General features: G+C 37.7%; 1 protein-coding gene across 1 annotated transcript in view; it reads right to left on the bottom strand.

The window, feature by feature from the left end:
• LOC138958004 (uncharacterized) overlaps positions 1 to 17,677 on the bottom strand; it is a 292,556-nt gene extending 274,879 nt beyond the window's left edge. Inside the window, exons 1-2 of the mRNA XM_070329034.1 lie at positions 17,414 to 17,677; positions 15,076 to 15,181 (exon numbers count right to left, since the gene is read on the bottom strand). Coding sequence (XP_070185135.1) covers positions 15,076 to 15,181; positions 17,414 to 17,477 — 170 coding nt within the window. The 5' untranslated portion in view covers positions 17,478 to 17,677. The remainder of the gene's footprint in view (positions 1 to 15,075; positions 15,182 to 17,413) is intronic.
• Positions 17,678 to 19,313: the final 1,636 nt, after the last annotated feature.

Here is a 19,313-nt window from a genome sequence, read left to right as displayed (position 1 = left end):
CTTCAAAGGCACCTGGATCCTTTGTCAGCTTCTCAAACAGACGTTGAAGCAATCTTGACACGTGACCTGTAAATGTAACAGTGGATAGCTCAGGATGAGATAGTCGTGAAAAGGCATTATTAGCACGGAACCAAGTACAGCTTTTATGCTTGCAAAAATGCATTTTAGGAAGAATGCTGCAGTTCTAGCGAATACCCAACTGAACAAAATTAAATGTAATATTTCTCTCTCTGTCTTTTCCCTCTTCAGTTGTGTGTGTGAGTGTGTGTTTGGGTAAATTGCCAGAATTCTGGAGTATAAGAAAAGAAGAGGATTTTCATTTGTGTGTGTCTGCTAAAAACCAGCAGTCAGTAATTACCCTGCATGTAACTTACCATAAGCTCGTGGCCCTTTGCACTTCCTCACACTGTACTCTCCTTTCTTTCCTTTTGGGAATGTGATGGACAACGTGGGATTTCCTTCCTCATCAAGCGCATCACCCCTGTCCCCATTTTCATTGTAATGCAGAGTGGCAAGGAACAGCCTGAAAACAGGATACAAATTTAAATGCACTGTATTAAGGGGGGACAGGGTAGGCAAGCACTTTTTTTTTTTATTTTGGAAACAGCTTGCTGCTTGTTTGATTTTTGCAAGCAGAATAACCTAATTAAGGGAAACCATTTTAAATTTTGAGTGAAAAGCAATTTTTGGGGGTTTTATTCACCAAAATGTGAGAAAAACGTTATAAAATGTGCTTTTTTTAAAATGTTGCAGTTTGTGAACCAGTGCATGTTTTGATCCAATTTTTCTTCTTTGCAGCAATATGTGTGTGTTTAATAATTCTGTGTATCGAAAAGCATTTCTAAGCAATATATTATTTTAATTTAGCATTTTCAGTTACCGGTTCAGTTCTGATAAGAAAAATACATGAAATCCTAACTGTCAGACTCATAAAAACCCAACCAATGCACTGAACTCTTATTCCATACACAGAACTGATGCTGTACAACTCATAAACAACATATACAAAAACTGAACAAATCCATCAAGCCTTTCAAAAGTTGCAACATTTTAATTGTAGCGTTTTGTCTGAAAATTACATTCAGAGAAAACAGCATTTTAAAGATTTGAACCAGTACATAAAAAACCAGTAGCACAGTGCACCCTGAATTCATATGTTTTTATCAGAATGACCACTTTACTATGTAGAGAAAAGGATTTGACAATCAAATTATCAGGATTTTTTTTATATACATCATATGAAAACAACCATCTTTGTTTGTACCGATATGAAAACATGAATCAGAACCAAACTGTCAGACTCATAAAAACCCAACCAATGCACTTAACTCTTATTCCATACACAAAACTGACGCTTTACAAATCATAAACAACATAAACAAAAATGAAACAAATCCATCAAGCCATTCAAAAGTTGCAACATTTTAATTACAGATGTTTGTCTGAAAATTACATTCAGAGAAAACAGCATTTGAAAGATTCCAACCAGTACCTCAAACTAGTAGCACAGTGGAGCCTGAATTGATATGTTTTTATAAGAATAACCACTTTACTATGATGGGGAAATGATTTGACGATCAAATTATCCAGACTTTTAAAAAAAAATCATTTGAAAACTCATCTATGTTACTTTGTTAGTGCAGATATGAATCAAAACGAAACTGTCGGACTCATAAAAACACAAGGAATCCACTGTATTCTTATTCCATGCACAGAAATGGTGCTTCACAAATCATAAACAACATATACAAAATTGGAACAAATCCATCTTGCCATTCAAAAGTTACAACATTTTAATTACCACATTTTGTCTCAAATTACATATGTAGAGAAAACAGCATGTAAAAGAGTCTCACTAGTACCCCGGTAAACTAGTACCACAGTAGAGCTTGAATTAATGGGGTGTTTTTTTTTAACCAGAATAACACTTTAACTATGAAGGGGAAATGATTTGATAATCAAATTATCAGATTTTTTTGATTTAAAAAAAAATCATATGAAAACATTAAAAAAGTCAGTTATCTGTGTTTGTGCTGATATGAAAATATTGATCAGAACCAAACTGTCAGACTCATAAAAACCCAACGGATGCACTGATTTCTTATTCCATTGCATAGAAATGATGCTTCACAAATCATCAACAACATTACATAATTATATATACACAAATGGAACAAAGCTATCAAGCCATTCAAAAGTTGCAACATTTTAATTACAGTATTTCTGTGCTCAATCCTAACACTGCAGCAAATTTCTGTAAAGCTGAATGTCCCTTTCCATGTACCAACATGGTCATACGCGGATTATTTAAAATGCACCCGAAGCGTTGCAAACACCGGGAGAAGAGTAAACAACTGCAGACTTGAATGGACACTCATATGCACTCCAGATGCAGGGCCTGTGCAAATCCTTGGGCTGATGCATCACCTTCTTTCATAATCAGACTGCTATCAGACAAGCATTCAGTACAGGATATAGACCTTTCAGCAATAGATTGAGCTGATCAATGTTGACAAAAGCCCAACACATGTCAGCGGAGTGACGTTGCACAGTACCAGTATCCATATCTGCTTGTGATGGGCCAGAAGATAGCAAAGTATCTGTATCTTCTTATGGTTGGTCAGAAGATGGCAAAGCTGATGTTTCTGCTGTGGAAGAGGGTAGTTCCGGTTTAGCAAACTTTTCCATCAGGTCAATCTTTCTCCTCGCTGCCACCACAGGAGGACTGCATGGCTCTCCCCTTGCTCCAACCTAATAAATACACAAACACTGATTTAATATTTGATACAACTGTCCATGGTTTTTGTTTGTAATAAGCTGCAAAATTTAAGACTCAATATAAACGTCAACAAGTGCTTGTACTTTATTTTGCAAATGACCATGTTACATGGGGTGTACCTCAACTTTTTGGCTAGGCCGGTAAATCAGAAATCCCAATCAGCCCCCAACCACTGAACCAGGCGGGTTTTCTTACAACCACCTCAGCGGCTCGTACCCACATATGTCGGTTGACGAACACACACACACACACACACACAAAAGACATTCATTAATTTGGCCCCTATCACAAAATTTACATGTCAAGTTTACTATGGGATTTGAGTAACCACACAATCACATACACACAGGAACTAATACTGAAACTAGCTGAATTATTTTCTTTCTTTCTTTCTTTTCATATTTTTCTTTTAAAATTAATTAATTTCATCACACTTGCTATGTATTTGCTTGTTTCTTGTCTGTTGTCTGTTTTGTGTGTGTGTGTGTGTGTTCTCTGTGTGTGTATACATTTTCAGATTTCCTAAACCTAGCACTGTTTGCAGGTGATCTTTATGCTTTTGATTCATGAGTTGCATCCCCAGTCCTTTAGTTTAACTCTTTTTTTTTCTTCGGTGAAGTAAATTGGATCTATTTTTTTATTCCTTAGTTAATGGAAAAGATTTGACAACAATATTGCTGTCAATGATAGGTTGGTCAGCCATGCTGGTGTAAACCAATCCTTTAGAATTAGAGAACGCTCTCTAGTGGGGTACTTATTTTCCTACGGTCAATGACCAGAAACAGAAACTGTGTCAGTCGTACATCGCTCAGATGCTGCTTCTCAGTTTTACCCCAGACAAAGAATAATGATGACATGTTACACCATAGTAAGCTCTCAAGGACTGGCCAGCGAAGAACAATAAAATAGGGGTTGTGAAGACGATATCACAGAGATGATCGAGGGAGGGAGGGAGGGGGGGGGGGGGGGGTGCGGCGGCAAGAAACACGCAAAATACTTCAGACACAAACTGTTTATCATTTACCTGCAAACCCTAACACATTCTTACAACAACAACAACATAACAATGTGCAATAAATCACGTTGTCAAACAAACAAGATCGAAAAGAGAAAGAAGGAAAACCCACCTCGTCGAGTCAAGAATCTTAGAATGTCGTCTGCTTCAATACGATAATGTTGGTTCATTTCGGAGTGTTGTTACTTCCTTCTACTGTTCGCTGCTGCTGGTTCATCTTTCTCTGATATTTCTTGCCACTATGCCGAACATTTCCAATGTTAGGGTTGTTCTCCGCAGCTCAAAACTTTGAAAAATGCTGCTGAATCGGTGAAAACGTCATGGATTTGTTGACACCGGGGGACTGATAAGTTGTCTACTGCGCTTGCGCCAAATGCCTTTGACCTACATATATTTGCATATATTAATTCCGGGGTTTCGGTTGGAACGGATTCTCTCTCTTTGTGTCTATGTCAACGGAAATTCCCCAACGGTGATGACGTCATCTTGAAGAACGGAAATTTCCACACAGTTTGAACAGCGAAGGGTCATGTCATGTGCGCACATTTACCAGCACGGAGTATCCAAAGTTGACCATTTTTTCGATTTTTTTGATAAAACACAGACAAAAACAACAAAACATCGGTTTGAAAATGGTTTTATTTACATGAATACATGTCTAAAATGACAAAAGCAGATTATTGAATGCATTCCAGGATGTTCAAAGGTGTGAAAAATGCAACAACCCCAAAAAGGTGTATGAGACCAAAAATAACTCATTTTGCCTACCCGGTCTGCCCTTAATGACTCTCACTCTCAGTCATAATTCCACGCTTTACTAAATATTAGACAGATACCTCATTCAAAATCACTCTGCACCCCCCCCCCCCCCCCCCCCCCTTCATGTGTATTTATTGTATAATTCTCATTAATAGATCTTATCAAAAAAAAAGCATAACTGAATGTGTAAATTGTAATATTGTTTGTTCATCTATTAGTTGCCTCCCTTCAAATTTATTTTTGAACAATTCCAAGAATACAATTTTAACTATAACTCAATGTCATACATAAAACAAGGAAGATAAATTGTGTAGAGATCTCAATTCCTTATTATCATTTTTTTAATTTTTTTAAAGGATATCAAAATTATCTCCCTTGATCTCTCTTGCACAAGACATTTGTTTCAACTACATGTACATGTATTTGTTTGTTAGATTTGGGAGATTTTACAGGAATGAATCTAACAATCAATGACCTAGATATTTCTACATTGTAAAACAAAATCTGCTGGAGGTATGATGTGTGTTTTGAGTGTGATTGTGTGTGTGTGTATATGTGAATGTGACTGTTTGCGTGTGAATGTGTGTGTCCGTCCGTCTATGTGTCAATCTGGATCAAAGTGTATGTGCATGTCTATGCGTATGTGTGGTGTATGCGTCTGTCTCTGTGATTCTGGATCAAAGAAAGTGAATATGCATGTCTATGGGTGTGGTTGTGTGTGTCTGTGTCTGTTTGTGTGTTTCTTTCTGTGTGTATCTCTTCGTTATTATTTTATTGGCAAGACAGAGACAGAAATCAGAATTTTTGAGAGTCTCAGTCTCCCTCCTACACATATTCACACGGACACACATACCTTACATAAACGATGGAGATGCAACGCACTACGTCTGCCGTTAAATTTAATCATGCACCGCCAACAGAAACATAACGATCACTTGCCTTCATCACTTTTCTTTTCCGTCGACTTTGAGTCTTTCTCCGGTTCGACACTTCTTCGTCAGCCGTCTCAACCGTCTTTTATGCAGCATTCAAATTCTTCTTCACATTGATAAACGTTAGTGGGATCCCTGACGGGACAGAATCCTCCGACTCGGACGATAACCGAGTTCGGATTCGAACAAGGGAGCTGTGAACTGTTCTGCAAATGCATCATCTGCAAAATGGTGTCCACTCGTTGGTTGTGAATAAACCGTTTCCACAAAGTCAATCCAAGCTTTCCTTCTGTGAAAGACTTGAGGGAACCCGTGAGTAAGCTTACTTATTCCCGGCATGTTTGCATGGATAGTATTGCAACCGTAAACGACGCAGAAACGATCTACTCATGCTGACTCGTGTTTGCAGAAAGTTAGATCTAGATCCATGGAGAGGGCGCTGCTTCCGCTCCCACTCCCATTCCCATCTCTACGTCATCTGCCGACGTTTCTATTTTTAGCATCATCGTCTTGTTTCAGCTGAAGGCTGGCAGGTGCGAGCTTTTACGGACTTTTCCCACTCGCTGCGTCTGCTCCTCGCATCTTCGGGCCTTTGAAGGGGTGGGAATGGAATGCATCTGGGTGTATGTTTGCGTTGGTAATAAGGGTTTTGGGTTGAAAAATGGGGTTTAGATACACTTTAAACCTTCTACAAGTTCTAGAGTATCATATGTATCTGGTTGTTGTTTATAAAATGTTAACTATTAATGCTTGTATTGTACATGTAGTAGGAGACAGAAAAGACAACTGAGCCTGTGCCAAAAGGTGATCCTTGAAATGGGACATTCACATGCAAAATTCAGAATGCAAACAGAGCTTTGCAAATTTAATATATAGTCATTTTGACTGTTTTAGGATTCTGTTTTTGACAGTTAAAAGATAACTGGTGGCATACCTTTTTGATAATGCCAGGACAAAGCTTGATATTTATGTGTGTCAACTGTAACACAGGACACAGTACTATGCTTAATATTTTGTTCATAAAAAGTGTTAAATGGCTCAAAATCACATTTTTATACATACATGCATTGTAAGCTAAGGATATATTGCTATTACTCACATAGCTGAGACTGCTGGACTAAAAAAATTTTCCGTTACGATTGACACATAACAAGTCAAAATGTTCTTTTCACAAACGCAAAAATAGTTTCAGAGCAAAAGTTTAATTAAGAAGCTATGTTGTATTTATGGCATTGTAAATGTTTTGGTATCCAAACTTAGTTGGATTTCTATTCTGATTACTAATCGATACTCATATTTGTGTGTCACTCGTAACGAGACATGAAATTTTGTTTCAAAGCATATTGTTCACTTATTTTTAAAAAAAAGATGTAATTTTGGACAAAATTAGTAATAAGTAACTCATACTTATTGTTTGAATACAAAATGAGCCAGGAGAAACATACACAGGATGAGTTTTCAAATTTTGTGTGTCAACTGTAACATGTCCCGGAAGACATTAAAAATGTCCCGAGCAATGAATAACTGCTGTGACAAGACATCAAGACACCACATTCTTTTCTTTCCTTTATTTGGTGTTTAACGTTGTTTTCAACCGTTCAAGGTTATATCGCGACGGGGAAAGGGGGGGGGGGGGGGGGGGATGGGATAGAGCCACTTGTCAATTGTTTCTTGTTCACAAAAGCACTAATCAAAAAATTGCTCCAGGGGCAAGACACCACATTGAAATCTTTCTCAATTATCATTAAGAATACCAACCACAGGAACTGTGCAAAAGGGAAAGCAAGACACATGCTGCTTTGGGTGATTTTTAGACTTTTGTGTATCAATTGTAACGGCCTGCTGAAGACACAGTATGTCAATCGTAGCGGTTCTGTAAAGAGGACACAGTAAAAATATTTTATTTTGTAGCCTAAAATAATATGCCCTTCAACTAAGTTTTGTTCAGGCAGGTGTGAATAAAAGCTATCATTTTAAACTGTAATTCAAAAGAGAGGAAACAAATTGTGAATTTTATAAGGAAATGGTCAACTGTAACGAAAAGACACAGTAATTATAAAATATTTGAAATTTCAAAAATAAGAGTGTAAAAATGACATCTGAGTTTTTCTTTTGTCATGTCAGGCTTCAAATGTAAAGGCTCTTTTCTTGATGTTAATGTACTGAAAGCTATCAAATATATAATTAAATAAAAAAAAATTGCAGTCTTAAATTTGAGAAATCTAGGACATGAACCGTTACAGTTGACACGTACGCCACTTTTAAAACTCAAATTTTTCATAAATATATTCAAACATGTTTTGGGTGCAAACTCGTTTGAGCAAATCCTCAATATACACTCATAGAAATACAATCAAGAAATTTAATTTCCAATGAGCATACATGCTCTTACAAAACAATGAAGTAGCTAATGTATCAAATGTCCCACTTTGAAAGTGTCGGATTTTGTCATTTTGGGGCATTCTAATAACCTTTTCAAGACCTTCCAATTGATAAAAACTGATGAAATTATCTGTACTATCTCTCTGAAGGGTTTACTTTAAGAAGGAGTGGTGCTATTAGTAACTTGCTGCTTTCATAAAGAGAAATTATTCTTGAAAGGTAGGTATCTTCTTGCTGACCACGTTTCATGGCACAGGCTCAACTCTAGATGTAATGTTCGGCTGACAAGAAGTAAAAACTTGTCGCTTGTTACTGTTTGTCCACTAGCATACACTAATTTGAATAAATATCTAACCTGGCAGCTGAAAAAGACTGATCATAAATGTATGTGATCAACTTTGATGTCCATAATAGACATAAGATTTAACACACACAACTGTTTAATTAGGTACATCTGCAAAAAATATTCTTCTTCTTCTTCTGCGTTCCCAGGCAAAAAATGTTGAACTTATATGATTACTGGAAGTTCTATGCTTCCTTGCCAGTTACATGTGGTGGGAGAGGCTTTTCAATTCTGTTTGCTTAATAACTATGTGTTTTTTCTCCCTAATAGTTTTTTCCAAAAACAAGCAGCAACAGTGTCCTGCCTTAATTCTTCCACTGAAGGTAAAACAGGATCTTTACTGACACCTCAACCTGGGGTTTGATCTGACTGACGCATTCAACAACAAAGTCCTTGCAAAACCCAACCCCACAGACTTTCACAATCACTCTCCTGGCACCCCGCCAATAGGGTACCCTCCTGGGATCCTTTGAACAAGGCGGGTATAACAATACCTGGTTTGGTTGGGTCATTGCATACCTCTTTATGTGACAAGTGTTTCTGGTGGGGCTTACACAAGGGATTGTCACACAACCCAGCATGTGGCTGTAGTTTAAGTGTGTACAGTCATGCCTCTGTTTAAAGACCTCAAACAAAGAATTATGAGGTATTAAAGAGTTGAGGTTTTGAAATGGAGATTGATTGACCAACTAAGAAATCTAAAGCAGGAGACATCATTTTTTTAAAATCTAAAACCGAGGGTTATATAACAGATATTTTACATTACAGTCATCGGAATGGATGAACCTTTTCGAGTGAAACACAAGCTGTTTCTTATGCAAAACATATCAACTGTGACACACAAACAAACACATGCATAGAAAACCAAACACAGGGATACAGAGGGAGAAAGACTGGAGAGCCAACTGAAAACATTCTGACCAATATCTATCATCTGACCAATATCTATCATCTGACCAATATCTATCATTATCAATCACCAAACAAAACATTCAGCAAAAACCAGAATAGGCTTGGACTTTAAAAGTCAAACCCCAAATGCTTTAAGATTCTTTAGATCCTTTCCTTGCAAGCCTGTAGCAAGCCTTTCAAGTAAAACAAACCAACCCTACTTGATGTTGTTTTAAACATTTTTATTGAAATAGTTTATTTGTTCTCACACTAGTCCACATCTACAAACGAATAAAGCTGACAGATCGGCCACAGGGACAGACTTATGTTCACCAGACCTCCATTGAATTTGTCATGAACTTGTGCTTACAAATGCACTTTCATGTTCTGCCAATAGTCTATATCAATTTTCCATTAGGGGTGCAATACATTCTCCACGAGACATTAATTCTCTGCAACGCTACATTTGTCACGTCATTTTCTATTCAGAGACCCTTGCTGTAATGCTTTTTAAAATCGATGAATGGAAGTCAATAACGGCAAAAGCTGCCCTTGAAAGCCATACAAGCCCCCTTTACCCTGTGGTAAAACTCTTGCTGTATGAATTTTACATGGCTCTATCAATCTGCTTTGAAGCTCAGACCCAACAGGTTTAGAGGTTTCTATTGAATGAGCACAATACTGAACAAAATTATGAAGTACTGGAATGAACCAGCACTGAGAAAGTCTCTTGTAACAGGCAAACTAAAGTTCAGAATTTGAAAGGCCTTCACTTAATTGTGTAACAAATTGGAGAAAATCAAGTTTAACACTGTGTGAGTGCATGCTTACATGTGCGTTTATGTGTGTATGTAAACGTGTTTGTGTGTGTTCTCAATTAAACTAATGAATGGCACATTCCATTTACATTTTACGGGATTACACCAAAATAACTTATTTTTATTGTCAGGTCACGTAAGAATAAGCAAGGTGCTCATAATTTTTAACAAACGGCAGATACATAAGCCACTGAATGAACCACGGAACATATTAAGGGCAATGCAACCTTGCTTCTCTAGGTTAGTCTGCTAAACAGATTAGAAGGACTAGACCTGCCACTTACTGCCAGTAAAGCAACACTCCTTGTCCCTTTTTCATAACTCCATATTTACACATCTGGAGGCATGCACCATATCCTGACCCTGAATTGTGTGACTGACAGACCGCCTGAGCGCCTTCTGTTCTACCTTTTCTAATGTATACAATGTATGTTTTAGGAATTATGCTGGACAAAAATGTTCAGTATTTAACCGGTAAAATATGTCAAAATACCAGAAACAAAATCAGCAACGTCATTTACACTGGTTGATATCTTATTTGAAAGGGTTTTTTACTGACACAAACATAATGTAATCACTGCGTTTTGAATAGCTGACCTAAGGCAAACAACAACAAAAAAGTCTGTTTATGGTAACATAGGCAAAAAAAATAGGGTCGGTAGGTGGGGATTTTTTTCTTCTAAAAAACCCCATATTTTTAAGTTATTTTGCCAAAAAACAAAGACTTCCCCCCCCCCCCCCCCCCCAATGCCAAAAAAAATCTAGGGTCGCGCGAAAAAATAGGGTCGGTCGGGATACTGTAAACAGACTATTTTTTATTTTTTTTGCCTAACAGAGAGACTGACGTCTGTGAGAGCAAGATTGGGGCGCTGCAATGTTTGTGATTATCATCTCTTCTTTCGGATCAGATTGTGGACAGACCTTGTACAGCTGAATATATTTCTCAATGTACTCTGATAAGCTCATTTTGTTTCACTACACTCTCTAAAATCATGGCATAAAATATTTTTATCGAGACAGCTTTGCAGCAACAGAACAAACCCAGAAGAAACACATAGCTAATTATTAAGATCTATGGTATTTGTGTTAGTTTTCTTTTCCAAAGTACTGAAAGATTGTATGTATATATACATGTAATTGATAACTTTTCTTGTTTCCTTAGTTTAGTGGTTGCTATTTCTCTAAATATGCAATGTTTTTTATGTGCAGAAAATTACAATAACATTAGTCACAAAAGCAAACACCAGTATCTGTTTACGGGGTTCTATAACTTGACTAGCTCATATCAGCCATGTGCTGTTCTCATTCCATGACACATGGGCTAGGCTTACTTCTTCTTCTTCTGCGTTCGTGGGCTGAAACTCCCATGTACACTGCCTGTTTTTTGCACGAGTGGAATTTTTACGTGTATGACCGTTTTTACCCCGCCATTTAGGCAGCCATACGCCGCTTTCGGGGGAAGCATGCTGGGTATTTTCGTGTTTCTATAACCCACCGAACTCTGACATGGATTACAGGATCTTTTTCGTGCGCACTTGGTCTTGTGCTTGCGTGTACACACGGGGGTGTTCGGACACCGAGGAGAGTCTGCACACAAAGTTGACTCTGAGAAATAAATCTCTCGCCGAATGTGGGGACGAACTCACGCTGACAGCGGCCAACTGGATACAAATCCAGCGCGCTACCGACTGAGCTATATCCCCGCCCGGCTAGGCTTACGAAAGGCATCTCAGAATGTGAACTGAGCCATTAACTTGCTTGTAACGCAGAGGGGTCTTTTTCTGATCTGTCCGTTATGAATGTGCCTCTACAATGCCGTCGCTACTTGGTCAATAGAGGGCCCCAAAGGGGGGGTATCATCACGATCACGGGAAGGGAAATTTTAGCTTTCACGATCACAGTTACCTTGATTTTTGTTTTCACGATCACAAACACCTTGACGAATAGAGGATCATTGAGTGATACAGCTGTGAAAAATGTACGTTGAAAATAAAATGCTTTGAAATAATGCCCATCACGATCACGAAAACAAATGACGATCACGATCACGAGACTTGATTTTTTTTTATCATGGATCACGGGCAAAGTCCCATCACGATCACAGAAATTTCGGCAATCACGGTCACAGAAAGGTCAAAAAACGCCAATCATGATCACGATTTTAAACCCTTTGGGGCCCTCACAATACTTGGCAATATAAAGGAACACCAATGGCTCTCATTCCATGCCCACCTCCCAGAGAAAAGACCATATGCAAACATTTAACACAGCCCTGACCAAAGAAGTTCTGCCCCTGAAGTAGCAATATCTGCTTTCTTTCTTTATTTGGTGTTTAACGTCGTTTTCAAGCATTCAAGGTTATATCGCGACGGGGAAAGGGGGGAGATGGGATAGGGGAAAGGGGGGAGATGGGATACAGCCACTTGTTAATTGTTTCTTGTTCACAAAAGCACTAATCAAAAAATTGCTCCAGGAGCTTGCAACGTACTTACAATATATGACCTTACTGGGAGAATGCAAGTTTCCAGTACAAAGGACTTAACATTTCTTACATACTGCTTGACTAAAATCTTTACAAACATTGACTATATTCTATACAAGAAACACTTAACAAGGGTAAAAGGAGAAACAGAACCGTTAGTCGCCTCTTACGACATGCTGGGTAGCATCGGGTAAATTCTTTCTCGTCCCAACCAATATGGGACTCCCCCTAACCCGCGGGGGGGTAATATCTGCTTCAATGCTTCGACAATAACAAAGACCAATAAGAAAAGTGGGTCTCAACTGACTTAGCGTGCCTAAGAGACTTCTTTTGTATGGCCAGAACTGTCAAGTGCAACAATAATACATGTAATGTGAAAAGAGTGTGTGTTAAAGAAATCATAGAGAAGACAAACATGTATGGAAACCCCCGGTTGAAATAATCAGTATTGCCTGTATCCTACCCTACAGAGCAAAGGTGTCCAGTGCTGTTTGCATTACTGTTAGAGATGTATTCACTCTGTTTCGTTGAACTTCATCTGACAGACCAGTAAACGAACTGCAGTTGCTATAAGTATAAACAACATTTGTTGTCACAACTGGTACTTAAAATGTTCCAGGGGTTGAAAGTTCTGACAGATAAAATAATGTACAGTAGGAAGGAATTTTAAAACAAACCATGTGACTGGCATTCCACTGGATTTTTGTTCAGTAAAATATTTGTAAAATGCTTGATCATTATCATGAATTAAGTTCACATTCTTACCTTAGTTTAATACAACAACTACTTTGAATTCAAACTATTCATTTAATTAAACCATGTTTGTCACAATGTATGGGAAAAAACATCAATTGGCTAATTATATGAGTTGATTAATCAAGCTAAACCAAACTATACAATAAATGTATCAAGTTACAGGGATGGTTCGACTTATGATTGCATGCATTTGCAATTATACTCATATCTTCGAAAGCACAATACAAAACCATTAATTATTCAGAACGCCTTCTTACTGTGTCTCTGTAACACAAGTATTGTATACCAGAAAAGAACAACTCTTTGCAGAACTTTTTGTCTGACATTTTACGTGTTGCACCATGTAACACACAGTATGCAATTAACGCAACAGAAACTTCATACTACATCACTGTAGTCTCATGCAGTCAGCTACTAGAATATTTATTATCCCAAAGATATCTGGTTGAGCAGTCTATAAATCAATGACTACAGCTGAAAGAACAGCAGACTTGATAATGCTAAACAAGCGTAGCGAGTGTAATCTGATCATTTATTTACCCAACAACCGACAAAACAAGCCCTGCCACAGTGATTTTTTGTCTACAAAGGCATGTCAAATTGGTCAGATCTTGTGTCCCCCTAGATGTTGTAGAAGGGTACGTTCTTTTCTAAAATCTGCAAATCAAGTTGCGTTTTTTTTCTTCTTCCATTCTTTTTATTTGGGGTAAAAATAATGAGTTATGGTCGAGAGAAAAAAAAGGATCAGTTTGAGAATCAACTTTTTTTTTTTAAGCCTAAGAGTAAGACTAAGAGGATAACTCAAAATGCAAACACAAATTGGTCATTCATTACAGGTGTCCTTTCAGATATTTTGGTTGAAATGAATTGAAGGAATGATAGGTAACAGTCGACAGATTGTGTCTTTTAGTACACAAATACATGCGTGTGTCCTTATACTATTACTAAGCTTAAAGGCATATGTACGCGCTCCCGTGTTTACAAAGTGTAGTTTGCCCACAATCGATGTCAAACGCACCATAAGACCATATAAGGCAAAAAAAAAAAAAATGTCTGTTTAGGGTAACATGGCTAAAAAAGATAGGGGTTTTTTTTTTTTTTACCCCAAATGTAGACCAATAAAACTAACTTTAAAAATCGCGCAAAGAGACTGGATTCACTATACATAGAGACAAGACACTCAACACATTTACAAATCGTCAGCGGACTTTCGTTTTCACACGTTTTTGTTGTTCATTTTCTCACCCTGTCCTTTACCACCAAAAATTTTTAAAAAAATTTGAGTTTGGAAAAAAAAGTTTAGGGTCGGCGCCGAAATTTAGGGTCGGTCGGGTGACCAGAAACAGACAAATTTTTTTTTTTTGGCCTAATGACGATATGTCACCATGCGCGGACCATAATACATGCATTACAGCTTGTTCTAGCCTCTGAAAAAGTGAGGATGTCAACAAAGCCGCGGTGTTAGCTCCCTTGCATCAACGTTACATGTGTTGCCAAATCTATAAATAGGACGATCTAGATCAAAATGAAAATTAACATATCTCAACATTGAAGGGGTCCTAGACCACAATATTTTGCAGGGAACTTAATTTAGCATGTCTCCAGCTGTTGGTAAAGCAATTAGCGTGTATAGTCATCGAGTACATATGCCTTTAATAGAGGTGCCATGTTATGAATAAGCAGACCCAGCTACAACAGACAGTGGTATCTGTGATGGGTGGACCCCCTTCGCCTTGGACTAACCAGAAGTGGCCCTAAATTGAAGGTGCCCTCTCAGGACAAAGGGACAACAAAGTGTCCTTTATTGAGGGGGGGGGGGAGGGGCTGCCATTTTATTGAAAGAGCCTTACCACTAAACCTGCAGACATGAATTAGTGAATGTATAAATTTGAGAAAATCAATGTTTAACTTTACTCACTAGTATCCTTGAGGGCAGGTGATGCACTGGCCAGAATCAAAGTATTCTCCAGCAGAACAAGTCAAACTGCAATCCACCGTGCAGTTACACTGGGCTTGCACTGTGTCTGAAAACAAACAGAAACTTCTTGAACAGTTGTGGTGCATGTCTCAGATCACAGCATTATTAGTTACACTTTTTGCTAGTTTAATTCATATTTTTCAGAAAAATTCCCCAAATGGTTTACTCAAAAACCAAAAGAGAGAAAGAAATCAGACAAACACAGCAAATACCCTGCTAGCATACATATTATATATATTATGATGCTGTGCCAGAACCTGCCTCCTTACAATGGGACACTTGAGGCAAAAATAAAACTGTTTATATTTGTTGTTGGATGTTGCAGCATTAAAGACTGAGGTTTCCTGAATGTGTTTCAAGTTTTAAAAAGATAAATGAAAGCAGCGTTTTTTAGATATTGATCAATAAAGACGGGCACCTGACTGATGTTGGATGTTACACTGGCCAACTAGCCACAGTATGATAATTACTTGCCAGATATTTCTGAATCTAATCTTTATCATAGACTTAGATGCTGAAATTGACATTCACATCAAATCCAAACCAAAATTCAATTTTATTGTCCCATAAATTCATCTGCTCACTGTGTCCTGTGTAACGTCCGACAGCAAGCAGTACACACACATTTCATTAAAAATGCAACAAACACAGAAATCTTGTCAGAACAAAAATAATCTTATTTAATACATTGTGTACCACATCTAAAACCAGAAACAAAGTGACAAACAGTTTGTAAATATAGTCTGCAGGCTGTTGAGCATGTCAGATGTTACACTTGGTAGATGTAGAACTGAATGGACACAGTTTGTGCTGTGTCCACGTAACGACTGAAAGCCGAGGTCACTCATGCCCGGTACATAGACACGTGTGGACGCAAACACATGGTGTTGCCGCTTCAGTCCGTTTTTGCCGTTGTAGTGTGCATTAAAAAGCTTTAAAAACACTAAAACCTTGCAATTCAGTCGTTACATTATTGCGAACGTTACCAGTACGATGTGCCTGACAAAAAATTATAAACACTCACTTTCCATCTTGGGAAATCAAACACAGAGTGCATTCTGGGTAAAGATGGCTTCCCAAAATAATCTTTCTACCGCGAAAATGTAGAATACCTTTTTTCGAATCTGGATATTTTCGTACGTTACCGTTTGACAAAAAAAAAAGTACTGACCTTTTCAGAGCTGAAAGACTGTCTAGCACACGGTCTAATGCTTTTTGTGTGGTAAATTACGTTCAAAGAGTGCAATTTGTAGTCGCCATTAACGTGAATGTTGACGACGGCTCACAGTGGAGTAGCAGACGAACTTTTCGTTCACAGGCACATTTGACATTATGTGTAACGACCGAAACCGTTCCTTTTCAATCCTTTTTTTTTTAAGAAATAGTTTGAAATTTTTATTTATTGTGGGACAGATTTGAAGACTTATACTTCATCTACAAACACACACAGTAAGTTATAGGTAAGTTGATGGTAAACAAGCAAACAAGCAAAATCCTGAGTTCCCTTGAAGTGTCCCATTCACACTCACTCGTTTCAACCCACGCATCTCGTTTCTTTCTTTTTTTATTTTCAAACAGAAATGACCATATCTAGCACGGTTATGATTATTATCTCTATGGGTTATGTTTGTCATTAAAAAACATTGGTTTGCCATGAAAGATGCGAACAGATAAAAAAAAATGTAATCAAACTCAGGGGGTGACCGTCAAAGCACGTTTTGGCACAGCGTCATATTCTTTTCTATCAATTCTTCTTCTTTGCGTGGAACAAGACAAAAATTAACTAAAACTTAGTTTACACAATTTAATCATAATCAGATTATGCAGAAAATTAACTTCACTTCAAATATTGATGCACTGTCTCTTGTTTGAACCTAAAATTTGATTTGCTCCTGTTTTCAAATTTCCTTTTTTTTAATTAATAAAAAATATTACGTTTAGGCTTACTTTTGATAAACTTTCTTCATAAAAAATATCAATAATGTTCCTATAGCCTTCTTTTGCATTCCTCTGGTTAAACACTCCTTTTTTTTTAAAGAGAGATCACAATGCATGACACATTTCTGACAAGACTCAACAATTACCCTCAAAGGCACACACAAACTAATTCCTGTTCCAAATCAAAACTTGTGGGTAAAATTAACATCAAAATAGAAAAAAGTGCTTTTTATTCGAGTGTAACTAACTAACTTCTGCTTTCTGATAACCTATATTTTTAAACCTCGAGAAGTAATTCTGGAATTTCTACTTCCTAGTCTGCACCGTCCGAGTACCTTACCTGTGGCCAGCCACAAGACACACACTAGCACCAAACAAAAACAATGGCCGCGCCGGAGTTCCATCTTCTTCTGTATTGTCTCGGTTTCTGCTCTTCTGTTTAGTCTTTGAATAGGTTTTTTTCTCAGTGAACTGATGCTTGAAACAAGCGATCCAGCGCTTGTTGCAGCTGCAGAACCTCACATGTCGACGAAACGGTATCCTTTGTTCCTCGATTCATAGAGCTTTCGAAATGTCTTGCCCCTTCTTCGCTTCTTCGAAATGCTCGCGAGCGAGCGTGCGCCAAGCTTCGTCAAAATGGCGGTACATCAATCAGCCAATCAAAGAAAGGACTGCTGACGTCGGAGCGTCATGTTGCCAAGAGATTCGGCTCGCGCTCTGGTGGTGCGTGAAGACTGCACAGTACAAGAATGAGGCAAAAGAAACGCAACCACATTCGCGCCCAACGTTGCATGTGATTTTTTCATCATTTTTAAATTGTCGTAAAGTATGAACCAGGTAAGGTACATCAAAAAGAAAAACAGATTCGTGGACGATATTTTAGTGCATAGTTTTTGATATTTTTGTTTGTTTACCTTTTCATAAATTGTGTTATACAGGGTAGGGGTCAAGCGAATCGTGATTGCAGGCAAATGTGTCACTTTGACACGCTACAAAAATCGTGAAAATGCCTAATTTTCAACCAGGTAAAGACTGTTGTGGCGGAAATTAATTTCTCAACAATGATGATTATTTATTTAAAATTATTCTCCGAAGCGTTAGGCCTATATATAATTACAAAAGTGAACATAGATAACTTAGACCGTGTTAAAAAGGGTTGTTTGGGAAAAGCTCTTTCGCACGGAATCGACGTATGGATTTTTGTTTTAACCAGGTACTGTTTGTGGCCAAATGTCTGTTATACACGAACAAGCTATAACAAGAAACTAAATCCTGTCTTTATTTTAATTTTATTTTTCAACAATTAATTGTAAGCTGCATAGTGAGCCGTAAATTCAAACGCATTCGACCCCCCCCCCCCCCCCCCATTAACACATATACACTCTCACATACACACACAGGCTAGTACGCACGCATATCCATACACAAACATAAACAAACAAACAAAGACACGTAGATGCGCACATAGGACGCTTCGCAGTGTTCACTGTCACTTCAGTTGAAGATCGCTCTCCCTAATAACAGAGACCTAATATAGGTCTATGCTAATATGGACCACTTTTTGTTTCATGCTGATAACTAGCTTGTTTTCTTGCGAAGAAGTTTCATTTTGTGTTTGGTGGTCCTTCCCTCTTAGGTTAACCGTTAGTCCTAATTAGAGTGAAATAGCTTTGATAGACATTCAGCAAAAATTAAATACAGAAAAAATCACAAATGGTCCATATTAGGAGCCTGGGCGCCTAATATGGACCAGTGAAGCGGCCTTCACGAATCACTGTAAAAAGCCCCCTATACTTCAAAATAACATGATACAACTTGGTGTACAAGTTAGACTAATTAAAATATGCTTTAGATTTATCTGTTTCGGGTTGATGAGAGCATTATTTGAAGCACACCATGAAACTAAAGAAGCTTATCAAAAGCAGAGTGAAAATAAGTGAAATTATCAACATCCACGAAAAGAAGACTTTTTGTTATATTTTTTTTAAATCTCGAGGGCTAGTAATAGGTTATTTCCAGCAAGCTTCTTAATGAATTAATGAAAATAGCCTTTAGCTTTTATTTTCTTCGATTTGTTGAAGGTGGTCGATCCATATTAGGGGACTCGCACATACTTTGAGATTTTGCTTTTTTTTTTTTTTTTTTTTTTTTTTTTTGCAGAAGAAACTCGGGGTCAACACTGCTAAAATGTAATAATGCTGGTTTTAGCTGTCATATCTATTATAGCAATTTTTGTGTGA

The sequence above is a fragment of the Littorina saxatilis genome, linkage group LG1, assembly GCF_037325665.1.
Source record: "Littorina saxatilis isolate snail1 linkage group LG1, US_GU_Lsax_2.0, whole genome shotgun sequence".
Classification (NCBI taxonomy): domain Eukaryota; kingdom Metazoa; phylum Mollusca; class Gastropoda; order Littorinimorpha; family Littorinidae; genus Littorina; species Littorina saxatilis.
The sequence above is the reverse complement of the archived record's forward strand: the minus strand, read 5'-3'. Positions and strand labels throughout refer to the sequence as shown.